The sequence below is a fragment of the Moschus berezovskii genome, chromosome 5, assembly GCF_049115385.1.
Source record: "Moschus berezovskii isolate FMDL1 chromosome 5, NW_MosBer_1.0, whole genome shotgun sequence".
Lineage (NCBI taxonomy): Eukaryota > Metazoa > Chordata > Mammalia > Artiodactyla > Moschidae > Moschus > Moschus berezovskii.
In genome coordinates, this window is record NC_142464.1 from 70916145 (window position 1) to 70933157 (window position 17013).

Sequence of the window (17013 nt, forward strand, 5' to 3'; positions counted from 1 at the left end):
CAGCATGTCTGTAAATGTATGAAGAGAAACCAGAGGCTCTTGGGCATTTGGTTACCCTCTTTGAAGATCAATGCTTCTTAATCTAAAGCATAGTAATAGTCCTCTTTTTTTTTTATTATTAATTTCACTAATGTTTTCCACTGATTTATTTTTGCTTGTGGTTTTATTCTTAAAAGTTCCACAATGTGGAGTGTAATGTTTTTGCAGTTATAACTTGACACAGTTCTTTATTTTAAGCCCTGCACTAGTTGTTTTCTTATTCTCTCTTACTTAATCTACTCATCAAATCTATTTGGTATCTATTGCTATTATCACATTCTACAGATGAAGAAACTGAGCTAAATGGCTCAGTAACTTCTCAGAGACGCAGGTGGCCAGAGACATTGTCCAGGAATATATGATATAACTCTCCGGGACTCTCTCCTTTCCAGTGTTAATAAATTTGTTAATATATTTGTTAATAAATTTGCGGTCTATAAGCCAAATTCAGCCTTCAGTGATATTGGTCCAAGGGTCTCAATATATATTTTTAATGAGGTGCCACTATTTAGAAAGCACAAAATTTCTTATAAAAATCCAGATTTCAAGTTTATATTTACAATAATCTTATCTGACAACACTAAGTGACATGACTGAAATCCTACAATGTGCCTGAAGCTGAGTTCTGTTTTTTCCTGTTCAAATGACACTCTTCCTGCCCCTCACTAGTACCTCTTTTACTCTCAGCCTGCTCCAGTATTCATAACACAGGCTTTGCCCCACCAGAGCTCTGGTTTTCAACTCAGTCTCTAAATTCTGTTGAGGGAAGAAATGATTCTTATGTCTTTAGTACATTTTGCCATCAGGAAAAACAAAATGTCCTCTTTCTCAGTGAAGTGTAGACCATGGCATTGCCATCTTCATCACGTCATAGGACTACCTGTGTGTTTGCATCTGGCTGAGTGGTTCGATTTCTTTGAATACAAAATGGTGAAGCTTAGTATCCTACCTTCTGGTTCTACTATTTAGCTGCTTGGAGTGGTTTCCAATCAAAGTTTTGATTTCACAGGAGTTTACAAGTTGTGTGGTTGTCTTTCAACAACTGTAGCCCCGTGGAGACTCACATATCCCTTGAACTCATGATATGTAGTTGGGTTCTGTTCAGCCTCCTTCAAGTAAGACTGTGATAAAGAGGAAGAGGGTGATGTTGTCCTGGTGATGTCAGGACCGCCTAGCTGATATGGTGCTCGCAGTGTCAGCAGGGTTTCCCAGGATGGCACTCGCTGATTTCTAATGTAGCAGGAAACGCAGACGAAAAAGGATTCTCCTCTTAGGATTCTTCACCTTGGTTTTGAGAGTGCACGCCTCTTTTGCAGTGTCCTATTTCCTTTATTCCTTTCCACATCTGGCTTTTACCTGCTGCCCACCTTGGTCTTGGTTCCTGTACGCTCTTTCTGAGCCGCTCAACCTTTGGTTCGTAGTAGTGGAATACCTCTCACTGCACATGGGAGCCTGTCACTCAGCAGAACTCATGCACGCACACTTAAACCTCAGAACAACCCTATGATATACGTCTTGTTACTCTCAGGAAATTGTGGCTCAGAAAGCCTTAAAATTTGATAAGTTGATAAGGAGAAGACTTTTCAAATGGTTAAATTTTAACACTGACTATTCTGTCCCATGTTTTACTTTGGGTACAAGAGGCCACTATCATAATTGAATGATGTCTACAAAAGATTAGAAAAGTAATTTTACCATTCCTTATTTCATCACATGGCGTGCCATGTGAGACATCATCAATATTAAGGTGCACCATTATCTGATATGCTACTAAGAAGAGAAAGAAAATACTGTCAATTAAATTATGTCATCTAAATTATGTTGATTGTCATTTTTATTGCAATTATAAATGTTCTAAAATATAAAGACATGTCTTAGAATTGACAAATATGGTACTTATTCAACTTGCATTGTACACATTTGACACATAAGTCGTTGGCTGAAATGTTAATTGTCTTAAAATAATGAGAAGAAAGCATATGTAAAATATTTACACTATAATGTTTTCCTTCAGCAACCATCAACTGAGCTGGAATTTGACCGGGTAGTGATTTATACCACTTGCCTTCGTGTGGTACGGACAACCTTTGAACGGTGTGAACTGGTTAGAAAGATCTTCCAGAACCATCGAGTCAAATTTGAAGAGAAAAACATTGCTCTGAATGGTGACTATGGAAAAGAGTTAGATGAACGATGCCGGCGGGTTTCTGAAGCTCCCTCCCTCCCTGTTGTGTTCATTGATGGCCATTATCTAGGGGTAAGTGTCTGCTAAGGAAAATCTTTTTTTTATTGAACCCAACCAGTGTTGATAGAAATCTGTAAACCTATAACAAAGCAACTTGCATCATACCTACCACCTTACTCACTGATTTTTGGAGTTCAATCCAGCGGTTTTGAGTCACTTATTTCTATCCCAAATGATGTATCACCACAGTGTTCATCCCTACAGAGTCGTAGTGAGACAAAATCAGCATGAAATTGTCCTTTTGAATAGAAATACATTTTAAAAATGGTTAGTCAACTTGAGTTTTGAATTGAGAAGCTTGACATGTGGGATAAAAACTTTTTTAAGTGCAGGCAATAAAAATGGAATATATGAGATAGGCATTTGTGAATTCTCCTATACTACATTATCAAACACTCAATTTCCTACTTAATGAAACTGAGATGACAGTCATGAAATGAAATCCATAAGAAATAGGGCCTGTAGCCAGATTTTGATCTGCTTGTTGTTTAAAATGATTCTTGATTTGAGTAATGCAGGAGTGGGAGACACAAATGCAGGCTTACAGTGAGCAGAGTGGAGAATTCCCAGAGCAGCAAAAAACATGACTCCCTCATTGCTCTCTGAATAACACTGTTAGCATAATAACCCCCATCCATCTATGAATGTGTCTCATCAGTAAGAAGCCCAAGAATGGGACTCTGGAGGAGACACTTTGGAAAGAGGGAGAGCAAAGAGCTGAGGGACGCCAGTGGCTGGGGAGGTAGAACTGACAAGGTCGCTGATCAGAGAACAAAAAAGTGAATTGCAATAATTAATTTACATGGCATTCTGTATTTTTCTTGATATTTCTGGTGCCTTGAGTGTAGGGAGAAATCAGTACATATTAATTTTTCAAATCTGGTCTTAACCTTCAGGTTTCAGGGAAAGTTAGAAAAAGCCAGAGCTTTTTCTTAGCAGGAAATGCTCTTGTTTGTTACAGGGAGCTTGTATCTGATGTCCTATCTAGAGCAGTGGCTGTTAGAGACAGTCTGCCATCTTATGGAAAGATTAATGCAGAAAAGCCATGATTCACTAGCTATGACATCATGCAGTCTTACTTTCAACCAGAGCTGGACACAGATTGATTCTGAATGAGAAGAATTTTGATTGAAATATTGAGCCTGAGGTCCCAGAAACCCACAGCAATGGTACAGATAATAAGGACAGATAAATACATAAGATTTTAAAAAGCACTATAGTATACTCTCAGCTTACATGTGTTATCTCATCTACCCATCAGTCTAACTTTAGAAATGAACTCTCTGGAACACTGGTTAAAAGGCAAGATAGCCTTGGAGTCAGGCAGCATTGTTTCAAATTCATGCTCTAATACTTCTGCTGCTGCTGCTGCTGCTGCTGCTGCTAAGTCACTTCAGTCGTGTCCGACTCTGTGCTACCCCATAGACGGCAGCCCACTAGGCTCCCCCATCCCTGGGATTCTCCAGGCAAGAACACTGGTTCTAATGTTGGGAAATGTATAAATCACTCTGTACCTGGTTTCCTCCTTCGTATGAGAATAATAGTAGAAGTTTTCTTGGGCTAATTGTGAGGGTTTTATTATATATGTATGTATGATATTACTTTATTATTATGCGTGTGTGTGTGTGCTCAGTCGCTTAGTCGTGTCCACCTCTCTGAGGCCCCATGGACTGTAGAGTGCGAGGTTCCTCTGTCCATGGAATTTTTCAGACAAGAATACTGAAGTGGGTTGCCGTTTCCTACTCCAGAGGATCATCCTGACCCTGAAATCGAAACACATTTCTTGCGTCCTCTGCATTGGCAAGAAGTTTTTTTTTTTTTTTTTCTTTTTTTTTATCACTAGGGCCACCTGGTGTTGGAGAAGACTCTTGAGAGTCCCTTGGACTGCAAGGAGATCCAACCAGTTCATTCTAAAGGAGATCAATCCTGGGTGTTCATTGGAGGGACAGATGCTAAAGCTGAAACTCCAATACTTTGGCCACCTCATGCAAAGGGTTGACTCATTGGAAAAGACTCTGATGTTGGGAAAGATTGGGGGCGGGAGGAGAAGGGGATGACAGAGAGTGAGATGGCTGGATGGTATCACCGACTCAATGGACATGAGTTTGAATGAACTCTGGGAGTTGGTGATGGACAGGGAGGCCTGGCGTGCTGTGATTCATGGGGTCGCAAAGAGTCGGACACGATAGCAACTGAACTGAACTGAACTGAACTGAGGGCCACCTGGGAAGCCCCATTATTATATAATTATATGTATCAGTTATATAATGATATAAAATATTAATCAGTTCATATGGTTGGAACAAAGTATGTTTTCAATAAATAGTAGCAATTTGCATCCCTGTTTTGAAAAAGAGAATATTCTTTTGCTCCAAGTCACATAGCTGGGTAATTGGCAGAGCTAGGACTCCATGTTAGGTCAGTCCAATTCCCGAAACCCCTGTACTTTGGCACATCACCTCAAGGAAAGTAATTGTTGCTAGCTTGTTTGCTGCTGTATTCTTAGCACCTAGAACAGAGTTTGTCACAAAGCTCTCAAAAACATGCATTAAATGGCTGTAGGAATGATGCTATATTGTCTCTTCATATTCTTTCCTTCTTTAAGACATTCTTCCACAAGGGAAAAAATCTGAAGAACATATCCACACTGGGAAGAAAATCACTGGTAAAAGGTTGTGAGAATTTGCTTTTTAAACTGGGAAAAAATTCTTCTGACAATGTAAGATATTTCTCACTGTGGTGTTTTAAGTTCTGTGAAACTGCACAGTTGATCTTAGTGGGTGATCACTAAGATCACTTAGTGGGCAATAAGCTCGGCCCACACACTGCTCTGATTTTAACCATACTCATCTTCTTCTTACTTCTCAGTCTAACCTGCCCACGTGCCTCTCCTGTTGTTTGTCCTTCAGTTTCAGGGATAGAGGGAGAGCATGATAGACAAAGGAGGTTGAATGCAGAGTTCTCAAAGACTTTGTCTCCGTGATCACTTTATTTACACACAAAGTAACCGAGAGGTAGAAGAATCACACACGTGCTACCCAATTGCTTCTGGAATTTGAAGCTGATTCCCCAAGTCTGAAGAGAGGTCAGACACAGAGATTTCTGCCCCCCCCCATTCTTTTTCTGATAAAAGAGGAATTACTTCTAGATTTATAATTCAAAACGGAGATAAACAATCCAAAACAGCTTACATAACAAGTTCCCCTCCTCCTGCAATAGCCACTTTATTTAGATTCCATGCACAATTGCAAACAGAGGACATTGTTGGGCTTGTACAACCTTTTCCCTGCAGTATTTGTGCATATGAAATGGAAGGATGCCCTCTGCTGGGTTTTGGCACGTGGTGAAGCATAATTCTGGAAGAGGAAAAGAAACTGATGTTGGTGGTTTCCTTAACATCTGTGATGTTTTAAACAGTTATATAGAACCATTTGATTTAGTTAAAATTTAAGTAAATGAGAAAAATCAAGATGTGTGAATCAGCTGCACAAATACAACTGTCTTTAAGGATGGAGAAAGGGAAGCAGCCAGAGCCAGAGAACGGAGTAGACAAGAACAGGAACATGGAGACAGGGTGCGGGAGACCATGAGACGGGAGAGAGGAAAGGACAGTTCACAGCGCCCCTGTTTCACTGCCACAGTCTCAGGGTGGGTGGTGCCAAAGGAACTCAGTTGTTTTCATTGAAGGGAAGCTATCAGGGCTCCATCTGAGGGCAAGAATGGAAGAACTGACAGGGATGCTTTTTTTGTCTGATGATTCTCTTCCCCAGCCAAACTAAAACCTGAAGATGGAAATAATGCAACAGTCAAGGGAAAGACGGAGAAGGAAATGGCAACCCACTCCAGTGTTCTTGCCTGGAGAATCCCAGGGATGGGGGAGCCTGGTGGGCTTCCGTCTATGGGGTCACACAGAGTCGGACACGACCGGGGTGACTTAGCAGTAGCAGCAGCAGCAGCAAGGGAAAGAAATTACTTTAGAAAGCAGATCTACACGGCCCTGTGATGCACAGTGGTAGAAGGGGAATTGGTGGAGGTAGAAGCAAATTCAGCTGGGAACTTCCCTGGGGTTGCTGTTGTTCAGTCATTCAGTCGTGCCCAACTCTTTGCGACCCCATGGACTGTAGCACGTCAGGCTTCCCTGTCCATCACCATCTCCCGAAGCTTGTTCAAACTCATGTCCATTGAGTCAGTGATGCCATCCAACCATCTTGTCCTCTATTGTCCCCTTCTCCTTCTGCCTTCAATCTTTCCCAGCATCAGGGTCTTTTCAAATGAGTCATTTCTTTGCATCAGGTGACCATATTACTGGAGCTTCAGCTTTGGCATCACTCCTTCCAATGAACATTCAGGATTGATTTCCTTTAGAATTGACTGGTTTGATCTCCTTGCAGTCCAAGGGGCTCTCTTGGACTTTTTCAACACCACATTTCAAAAGCATCAGTTCTTCCGTGCTCTGCCTTCTTTATGGTCCAACTCTCACATTCATGTATGACTACTGGAAAAACCATAGCTTTAGCCATAAGGACCTTTGCTGGCAAAATCCTTGGAGTAAGTATCCTGTTGTTTTTGGCACCAGAAAATCTTGATGTTAAAAGATTATGTCCCAATAGTTTGGAACATAGCTATGAAACATGTAGAATGAATCCAACAGGGGACTCCAGTAAGAGAGAGAGGAATGGAAAGGCTGTTGACCTAGAGGGGTCTCTTAAATTAGCTGATATTGAGTTGTGACTGCTTGGAAATTCTGTATCTATTTGAAGTACTATTTTATTCAATTTAGGAATGAAGAAATTATTATTGAGCATTGCTAGTAGACACACTAGAAATATAGACTCTAGGCTTAAGAATTGATGCTTTTGAACTGTGGTGTTGGAGAAGACTCTTGAGAGTCCCTTATACTGCAAGGAGATCCAACCAGTCCATCCTAAAGGAGATCAATCCTGGGTGTTCATTGGAGGGACTGATGCTAAAGCTGAAACTCCAATACTTTGGCCACTTCATGCGACGAGTTGACTCACTGAAAAAAACTCTGACACTGGGAGGGATTGGGGGCAGGAGGAGAAGGGGTCGACAGAGAATGAGATGGCTGGATGGCATCACCGACTCGATGGACTTGAGTTTGAGTGAACTCTGGGAGTTGGTGATGGACAGGGAGGCCTGGCGTGCTGTGATTCATGGGGTCGCAAAGAGTTGGAAACGACTGAGTGACTGAACTGAACTGAGGCTTGTTTAGAGACTACTTCCAACACTTGTCTGCAGAAATGGGCCACCAAGAAGCCTTTGCCACAATCTGGAAGTGACTAGCTCTGGTAACTTGTCTTTGCCATGGTCCTCACCAGCAAAATGGATAATTTGTTCTCTACCCTTCTTTCTACAAAATTCTCTTCCTAAGTAAAGTCTTGAGTGATTTGTATCTGTTTGTGGTCAATATATAAGTCACACATGAAAGCAGCGAGAGAAAATGGGAAATGTACTTTGTAGGTTTCTAGCCTCTACACCCTGATATTCTCTCTATAGCACAGGAAGACATTCTATAAAGTGGTGGGGTAGGTTACTGAGTGGGACGAACCATAGTATCTGCTGGATATGCTGCTTTTATTTAGTTTTATTTTAACCAGCTTTATTGAGGTACAATTTACTTTTAATAAATTGTACACATTTAAATTGTACAGTTTAACAAATGTGTACACCCATGTATCTACCAACACATTCAAAATACACAGCATTTCCATAAGCCCCTGAATATTCTTCATGTTATTTAGTAGTTAATCCCTTCCTCCAAGCCCAGTCCCCTGCTAAACATGGGTCTTTCTCTTAACATAGTTTTCTATTCTTCTAATGTCTATGTCTGGTTTCATGATCAGGGTCGTGATGCCCTCATTAAAGTGAGTTTGAAAGTACTGTAGCCCCTGGAATTTTAATGTCTGATTCTCTTTAATCCTTGATGTACAGCACCATATCCATTTGACATCACTTTTCTTTTATGTGAAAGACTTCTTATACACTGCTGTTGTAGTGTGGGTCTGCTGTGGATGAATTCTTTCAGTATTTAAATGACTGAAAAGTTTTTATTTCATTTTTATCTTTAAGAAATATTTTTGCTGGATATCGAATTCTAGGTTGGATTTTTTCCCAGTATTTTAGAGGTGTTGGTCCTCTATCTTCTCACATTACTTCTGATAAAACATATACTGTCTCCCTGATCTTTATTTCTTTTTTGTAACATGTCTTCTTCATCACCGCCAACCCCAACTGCTTTTAAGATTCTCTTTTTATCACCAGATTTGAGAATCTCAGTTATGGTATGTCTTGGTGTAACTTTCTTCATTTTTCTTTTGCTTAGGGTTCAAGAAGATTCTTGAACCAGTTGTTTTATTAGTTTCTAATCAAATGTGAAAAACTTTCAGCTATTATTTTTTCAAATGTTATTTTTATTTTCCCTTCTTTCTCTTTTTTCCAGAGGCTTTAATTACATCCCTATCAGACTGCTTGAAGTAGTTCCACAGCTTGCTTCATTTCATTTTGGGTAGTTTCTATTGCTGTGTCTCCTGGATTCCTAGTCTTTTCTTATATAATATCTAATCTTCTATTACTCCCATCTGTGTATTTTTTTAAATCTCAAATACTGAAATTTTTGTCTTTAGACATTTGATTTCTTTAAAAAAATGTATTTTTCATGTCTCTGCTTAACATGTTCAATATCATTTTTAGCTTTTTGATCATATAATAGCTTTTAATCTATTTGACAGTTTCATTATCTGTGTCAGTTCTGGGTTGGTTTTGAAATTCTGAGTACTGTTTTCACTTCTTTGCCTTCCTGGGAATTTTTGCTTGAATTCCACATACCTGGTTGGATAAAACTATTTTTATTGGGAATTTTTTGTATTCCTGTATATATGTGTATATATATATAAATGTATATATCCTTGCACTTTTTGCTGAAAGGCAGTCAAGTTACTTGGAAACAGTCTGCTATTTTGGGTTTATTATTAAGATTTTCTAGGCAGGGCCAGAATAGTGTTTCAGTTCAGTTCAGTCACTCAGTTGTGTCCGACTCTTTGTGACCCCATGGACTGCAGCACGCCAGGCCTCCCTGTCCATCGCGAACTCCCGGAGTTTACTCAAACTCATGTCCATCGAGTTGGTGATGCCATCCAATCATCCAAAACTAATTATTCCTTAGTATGGGGATGTGATCTTTTGATAACTTTACTCAACACCCCAGTCTGGCTGGTGAAAACAGGTGGTATTGCCAACCCTTTCCCCAAATACTGTCACTTTTCATACTTTCAGGTGGTCCTTTGCTGGCCTTGAGTAGTTTCCCTACATAGATGTACTAAACATTACTCTGCTGAACTCAAGCTGGACCCTCTGCCCTTCTCTGGAATTCTCTGTGGAGCTCTTTACTCTCTGTCCTATGAACTCTAGCCATCTTAGCTTCCTGGGCTCTAGGTCTGTTTCCTTAACTCAAGGAATCTACCTGGTTCTGTTTAAACGCCCCCTTCTTGGATATAACTTGAATAGCTATTATGATGGTAAGCCTGGGAATCCACAGAACTCACCTCATTTACTCCCTGCCTCTCAGAGGTCATAGTTCTTTGTTGTCTAATGTTTACTACCATATAAACAATCCATTAAAAATCATAGTGCTGTGCTTATGCTCAGTCGCTCAGTGGTGTCTGACTCTTTGCGACTCCACAGACTGTAGCCCACCAGGCTCCTCTGTCCATGGGAATTCTCCAGGCAAGAGTAGTGGAATGGGTTGTCATGCCCTCCTCTAGGAAATCTTCCCAAACCAAGGATCAGACCCAGGTCTCCCTCATTGCAGGCAGATTCTTTTACCACCTGAACCACCAGGAAGCCCATTAAAAACCGTTATACTGTTTATCAAAATGAATCATTAAGTGGTCCACTTTTAGGAAGTATAACGAAGAGAAATTTTCAGGTTTGATGTCCATGGCACTTATGAATTACATTTTTTTCTGAATAACAGTGATTTAATTTTACAGAAAACATCTGTAAACAAACAAAAAAGTCCTGAAGCCTTAAAAATTAGGGGTTTTATATTTTCTCACATAAAAAATGTACAGGAAGATGCTCCTGGGAGGGTATAAAGTTCCATGATCACTTTCTATTTTATAGTTCTTAGCACATAACTTCTATCTTTGAGGTTTAATGGACCTAATGTTCTTATAATTAATATAAGTATTGATATCATACTAGCATTCTAGGTAGGGTGGGAATAAGAAAGAAAAGAAAAGAGAGAAGTACATTCTAGCTAAAGGAGTGCCCTTTTAAAGAATTCTTCCAGAAATATCACCCAACTTTGTATTTTATTATTCATCTTTGTTGCAAAATAGAATTGTGCTCTTCCAGAGGGACACATTGATATGTTGAAAAAAATCCAGGTTTTTCTTAGAATAAAGCATCATGGATATTGAGTAGGAAGTTAGTATCTGCCACACTGAGCAAAGATCCTTTTGAGTAGTTGAATAAGCTTCTTCAAGTTGAATGTTTTACACTAATTGTTTGCTTGAATCAGACAACTCCCTAGTATTCATTCTGTTAAGGAGGGTTGCAGAGATGGTGGACTAATGGGAGGGAATTAGGTAAATTTGGTGTTTCTTTATGAGAATGTATTATATACACTAATAACTATTTTCATAAACCATCAATGTAGAATTAAGTGTTTTGTTAGATTTTGAAATTTTTGTTTTAAACCTCTTTAAAATATTTACCGTATACCTGTGAGAAGTGGTTTATAAATGTTGGAGTTATATGTTTTGGAAATCTATTGAAAGTTATAGACCGTCTCATTGTACATAAGACACTGCTGCTGCTGCTAAGTCACTTCAGTTGTGTCTGACTCTGTGCAACCCCATAGACGTCAGTTCACCAGGCTCCCCCATCCCTGGGATTCTCCAGGCAAGAACACTGGAGTGGGTTGCCATTTCCTTCTCCAATGCAGGAAAGTGAAAATTGAAAGTGAAGTTGCTCAGTTGTGTCCGACTCTTAGCGACCCCATGGACCTCAGCTTACCAACCAGGCTCCTCCATCCATGGGATTTTCCAGGCAAGAGTACTGGAGTGGGGTGCCATTGCCTTCTTTAAATATCAAAGCTTTCTGAGAATTTATCCCTAGATAATTAACTTTTCATTAAAAGGAGTACTTTCATGATGGAGTCTACTGAAGTATAACCCCGCTTCTTATTTACCTTGAGTATTTTAACAAGTAAACAACCCACTTCATTACAAGTAATTACCATCATATCTGATTTAGATTCTTTAGCATTTAATTGTGGAAGATGAATTTTAGATCTTTATTTTTTCCTTTTTCTTTGGAATTCATCTTTTTGGTCGTTTCCTTGATCAGTAGCATTTTCACCAGAGAGCTGGATGGAAGAAGAATCCCTTGAGCTTTAAGATCTACTAATTTTTCATGGATCTTATTTGGTAATAGGTACAGCACATATTCAGTCTTTAAGGATCCTTGTGCAGAGTCATGGAGTATTTGTTCCTGGCCTGTTCACTCTACTTCAGAAAGTACAGGATGGGGAAGTTTGAAATTGAAGCTTTAAGTCAAGCTCTTGGAGTATAAATGAAGCAATAATCTGTCATGTGATTGCTTCCTTGTCCTTTTTTTCCTGAATGAGGATTTTTTTTTAACTTTTTATTTTTGTATTGAGGTATAGCTGATTAATAATGTTGTGATAGTTTCGGGTTAACAGCAAAGGGATCCAGCCATACATATACATATATCCATTCTCCCTCAAACTTCCCTTCCATTCAAGCTGCCACATAACATTGAGCAGAGTTCCACATGCTCTACAGTAGGTTCTTGTTAACTATCCATTTTGAAAATAGCAGTGTGTACAGGTCTATAAATACCTTCAGATCACAAGCCAGGATTCAAATTTAGGAGTGTTGGACTCTAGAGCTCAAACTCTTCCACTCTTCAGCAGCATATTTACATTCTGAATTATTTCATCACTTGAAAACACTCCACATTCAAGATCTTGAACGTAGAAATGTCCTGCTCTGACCACAATTTTCTGTCCTTCAGTCTCTCTCCATTATTGAACTTGCTCTGTTACTAGTTGTATTGCTTATCCTTCTCACTTTCTATTGTAGGCACACTTTTGGTTTCACGTATTTCCCTATATTTCTGTATTCATGAATATAATAACATCTAGTCTGTTTCACTCACTGGATCAGCTCTCTTGGCTTTCCACATTTGTCGGTTTCCAGTCTGGTACAGCTTCCTGTGTTTTTCTTCTCTTATTTCAGCACATCAAGGACACTATTGGAGAAAATATCAAAATTTTAGCAAAGTCTACAACAAAGTTGTATTATCAGCATTATCTAGGCCCACTATTTCATATTCCTGAGAATATCTTGTTGGTTTTCTGTTGTGGTCCACATAGCCAACTGCTTTGAATGTTTTCTAATTTCCCCCAAACAGAAATTTCATTGACCTCTCTTGATTCCTATTTTCCACATCTGTTATTATCTTTCACTTTGCTAGTCTTCAAGTCTCTATACAGTCACAATCTTGTAGGGTATATTAATTTTTTACAGATATTTTACTTTGATATTAAAAAACACAGAAAACTTCTGCATTGTTAGTTTTTTATTCCAATTCTTTGGTTTTGATAAATGACCCCACAGTTCTTCCAGTCGGACTCCAAATCTCAGTTTTCTTTGATACCACATCTTTCTTTTCCTCATATCTAGTCACTTGTCAAGATTTACACTGTATTCCATGGGATCTCAATTTTCACATTTTGGAAGCCCCTCCTAGAAAGGAGTAGCAAAGCAGTGGAAGCAGACATCTGAATGCAAGAGTAAGCTATTTGTCTTACAGGAATGAATGTTAGTCTAGTTATTTAATCTCTCTCAGGTGAAGATAATAAAATACTAATGACTGGGTATTTTGAGTATTATGAAGCATAAAAACTCATAGTGCCTGGAACATGGCACACACTAAGTAATTCTTTGCTAATATTACAGCAAGAACTTTAGGGAAAACTACATTTATGGGCTGTAGGTGGAAAGATGGCGAGAATAAAGCAAATTAATATAGGATTGAATCAAGAAGTCACTAGAGGAGAAAAGATGCAGAGTATTATTCTGAGTTCACTTTCACATGTTAATTTCCAAGTAGTCTGATCTATGAGGGCAGGATGCTGCAAAGCATCTGAATTTCTGGATAGTGGTAGTGTTTTAAATATAAAAACTAACATCAAAGTCATGTTTCAGATACTAGTTTCATTTGAGCTAATATGTGGGCTACTAGCAATATGCCATTGCCATTCATGATACCTTTCCATAAATATTAAACAAAGTTATTTAAATATTATTATTTTTTCAATTTTAATACTAAGCAATTAAAAATGCTAGTTAAAACATATTAATAAGAGTTTATAACATATGAGATTTAAAAATTATTAACGATTTACCTATTTCCTCTGAAGGTTTATGTATAAGACACTATACCATCATAATTTTCTCCTTACAATCTGAAACTTTGATTTTCCTACCTCTCTTTTTATTTATTTATTTATTTTGTTATTTTTTAAAATTTTAATTGGAGGCTAATTACTTTACAATATTGTATTGGTTTTGCCATTCATTGACATGAATCCGCCCAGGTGTACATGTGTTCCCCATCTTGAACGTAGGCAAAACACTCTCCGACATAAATCACAGCAGGATCCTCCATGATCCACCTCCCAGAATATTGGAACTAAAAGCAAAAATAAACAAATGGGACCTAATTAAAATTAAAAGCTTCTACATAGCAAAGGAAACTACAAGCAAGGTGAAAAGACAGCCTTCAGAATGGGTAAAAATAATAGCAAATGAAGCAACTGACAAAGAATTAACCTCCTTCTCTTTTTAATAGTAAACCTAATTTTACCTTTATTCAACTCAGAATGAATTTCATTATATTAAAATAAGAACAGATGACATCTGATTTGCTCTTATTTCTAGAACAAAGCTATTAAATCTAGAGTGTGTGCCCAACTAAGAAATAGCGTGGGTGAAGGAATTAATGTTTTACATTCTTCTCTTAGCAGCTCGCCTCTCTCATATTCTCTCAGAGTAAGACCACTGGGAGACTGGTGGGACAACTATTAAGATGAGGTTGCAGAAGATCTACTTAATTACTAGGTTTCATAAAGAAAAATGTGGTAGAGAAATACATGTATAAGTTTCATACAGAAGATTAGAATCTTGGATTTGGAAGGAATCTTAAATGTCATCTTGTCTAATGTCCCTCTCAGTGCATAATTCTTTCTACCATAACCCTGGGCAGAGATGAACAATCTTTGAACATACCCAGTGACAAAACCTCATACTGTTCAAATCAATCTATTTTATTGTGATACTCCTGTAAATATTAGAAACTTTTTTCTCATGTGGATAACAAGCCTGCATCTAACTTCCTTCACACATTCTTCTACCTAGAGTAATTAGAATTAAAATTTTTCCCTCATCCTCTTAAAGAAAACTTCATATACAGAAATGTTGGCAAGTTTTCTCCTCGGTTTATTTCATACTTACTCTTATCTCATGACTTTCTGAGCTTCAAAATCATAATTATTTTCCTTAAGACATATTCTAGTCTTTAAGGGCAGCACCCAAAGCTAGAACCAATCTTCTAGATGATTATCTCCTCATTAGGATCTCTATTCCTCTAATAGTGATGCCTAGATTTACTTTAAGCACCTATGTCATACAATTGATCATACTGAGTCTGAGGTCAGTTAAAAGACTCATGTAATTTTTAAGTGAACTATTTCTCAAGTGAACTCCTTGGATTTTGTTGCATTTTGCTGGGTCCCAAGACCTCTTTTCCATGGATGTGTAGTTGCTAGACAGTAATTAATATCACAGGGAATACATTTTTTTTATGAAATATGACCTATGATTTTTGACAATTGTCACTCTCTTTCTGTCAGCAGTTCATTCTGGTGCTAGTATCATTCCTCAGATCAGGAAGCAAAGAAGTTATCAAATGTCTCAAACTTCCAAACCCAGAGAAATATGCCCATGGGACTGGAATAAACTGTAGTCAAAGTTTGGGTGCTATGACGAAAATAGTTGTAACAGTTAGCTTTTGCTGTGTAACAAATCACCTCAAAACTTAGTGGCTTTAAAGAATCATTTTGTAGACTGCACTTTTGGCTGGGTTTGGCTGTCTTTTGTAGTCTACTGGTCGGTTGGCCACAGGTGGGTAGTGTAGGATGACATCAGTTACATATGTGGAAATTGGCCTTTTACAGTTCCTCTTTCCTAGCAGACTAGCTGGGGAATGTTAAATGGCAGCAATGGGATTTCTAACAGTGAAAAAAAGCAAGCCCTAAAGCTGGAGCCCACTCCAAGCCTTGGATTGAGTCTTGTTTGTTTTTGTCCTGTTGACTAGAGCAGGTGACATTGTCGGGTTCAGGTTTAAGATGCAGAGAACAGACTACACCTGTTGATGGGAGGACTGCCTGCATCACGTTGTAAAGGGTGTGCATAGAATGAGATGTGAACAAACTGGTGACAGTGACCCCTGTAATCCACCAGGGTGAAGAACTTCAACAGTATTGAACCCTGACTTTCTGCCTGAGTCATGTGTGCTCAGTGATATTTTCATGATGGACGATTGCATACTTTTGATTGACTAAAGCTAGTTAATTATACGTTAACATTCCACAAGCCCACAAAATATTTGTAGAGCAGTTTGGCATTCAAGAGCATCTGTGTGGAACTAAACCAATGTACCAAATCCCGCTCAAGTTTCCAGAGTTACATGCTATTGTCTTGTTCCTTTAGTAATCCTGTACCCTCCAGTAACATCTTGTGATATCCTTGATCTATTGACCAAATCTTTGCCTTTTGCCTCACAGATTTGTTTTTCTGTCACTTAACCTCACAAAAGAAATGCAGAAGTATTACGATTATAATTTCTTCATCTCATATTTTGGAGGCTAAACTTAATTCAATGACATGAAAAGTCATCTAGTAGTAAGTACCTTGAAATCTGTTTATGGACAATTTAACTTTACTCCAACACTTAGAGTCTGTTAAAGAGAGGGGAACTTTGAGGCATGCTGGTAGTAAGTATTTCTAAATTATAAACCTAAGGAACAGCTTCACCCATACAGTCTTTCCTTAATATGTATCCTGGCTTTGCTACTGAACCAAATTTAGGTCTACTTGCCTGTGTGCAGTAAAGCCCATATATTGACACCAGGTTGTGGTGAAGGAAAGTACAGCATTTATTACAAGGCCAAGCAAAGAGTATGGGTGGCAAATTCTTAGAAGACTTGAACTTCCCAATGGCTTTCAGGGAAGGGTTTTTAAAGACAAAGTAAGGAAGAAGGTCATAGGATGCCTGATTAGCTTGTGGACATCCTTCTATTGGTTGATGGTGAGGTAACCAGCTGTATTTCAAGAGTCAACATCACCAGTCTTCTGGTTCCAACTGGTCTGAGGTCTACAGGCTTGTGGTCAATGGTCAGTTGACTTTGTCTTACCTGATGTGGATTTCACTGTCTACAAAACAGTTCAAGGATATGGCTCAGAATGTTGTCTATAGTCCTTGTGAAGGAACTAAAAATCCTTGACATTCTGTTATGGATAAACTACTGTTATTTTGTCTTGCTTGACTGTTGCCTCTGTGCTTCATTTTCTTATTTCTCTGATTAAATTTGCCCTTTGGAAATCAATGAATGCCTG

The 17013-nt window shown here is 38.5% G+C and overlaps 1 protein-coding gene across 1 annotated transcript in view; it reads left to right on the forward strand.

Moving 5' to 3' along the window:
• Positions 1-17013, forward strand: part of GRXCR1 (glutaredoxin and cysteine rich domain containing 1) — a 127884-nt gene that overhangs the window by 65184 nt on the left and 45687 nt on the right. Inside the window, exon 2 of the mRNA XM_055434802.2 lies at positions 2054-2296. Coding sequence (XP_055290777.2) covers positions 2054-2296 — 243 coding nt within the window. The remainder of the gene's footprint in view (positions 1-2053; positions 2297-17013) is intronic.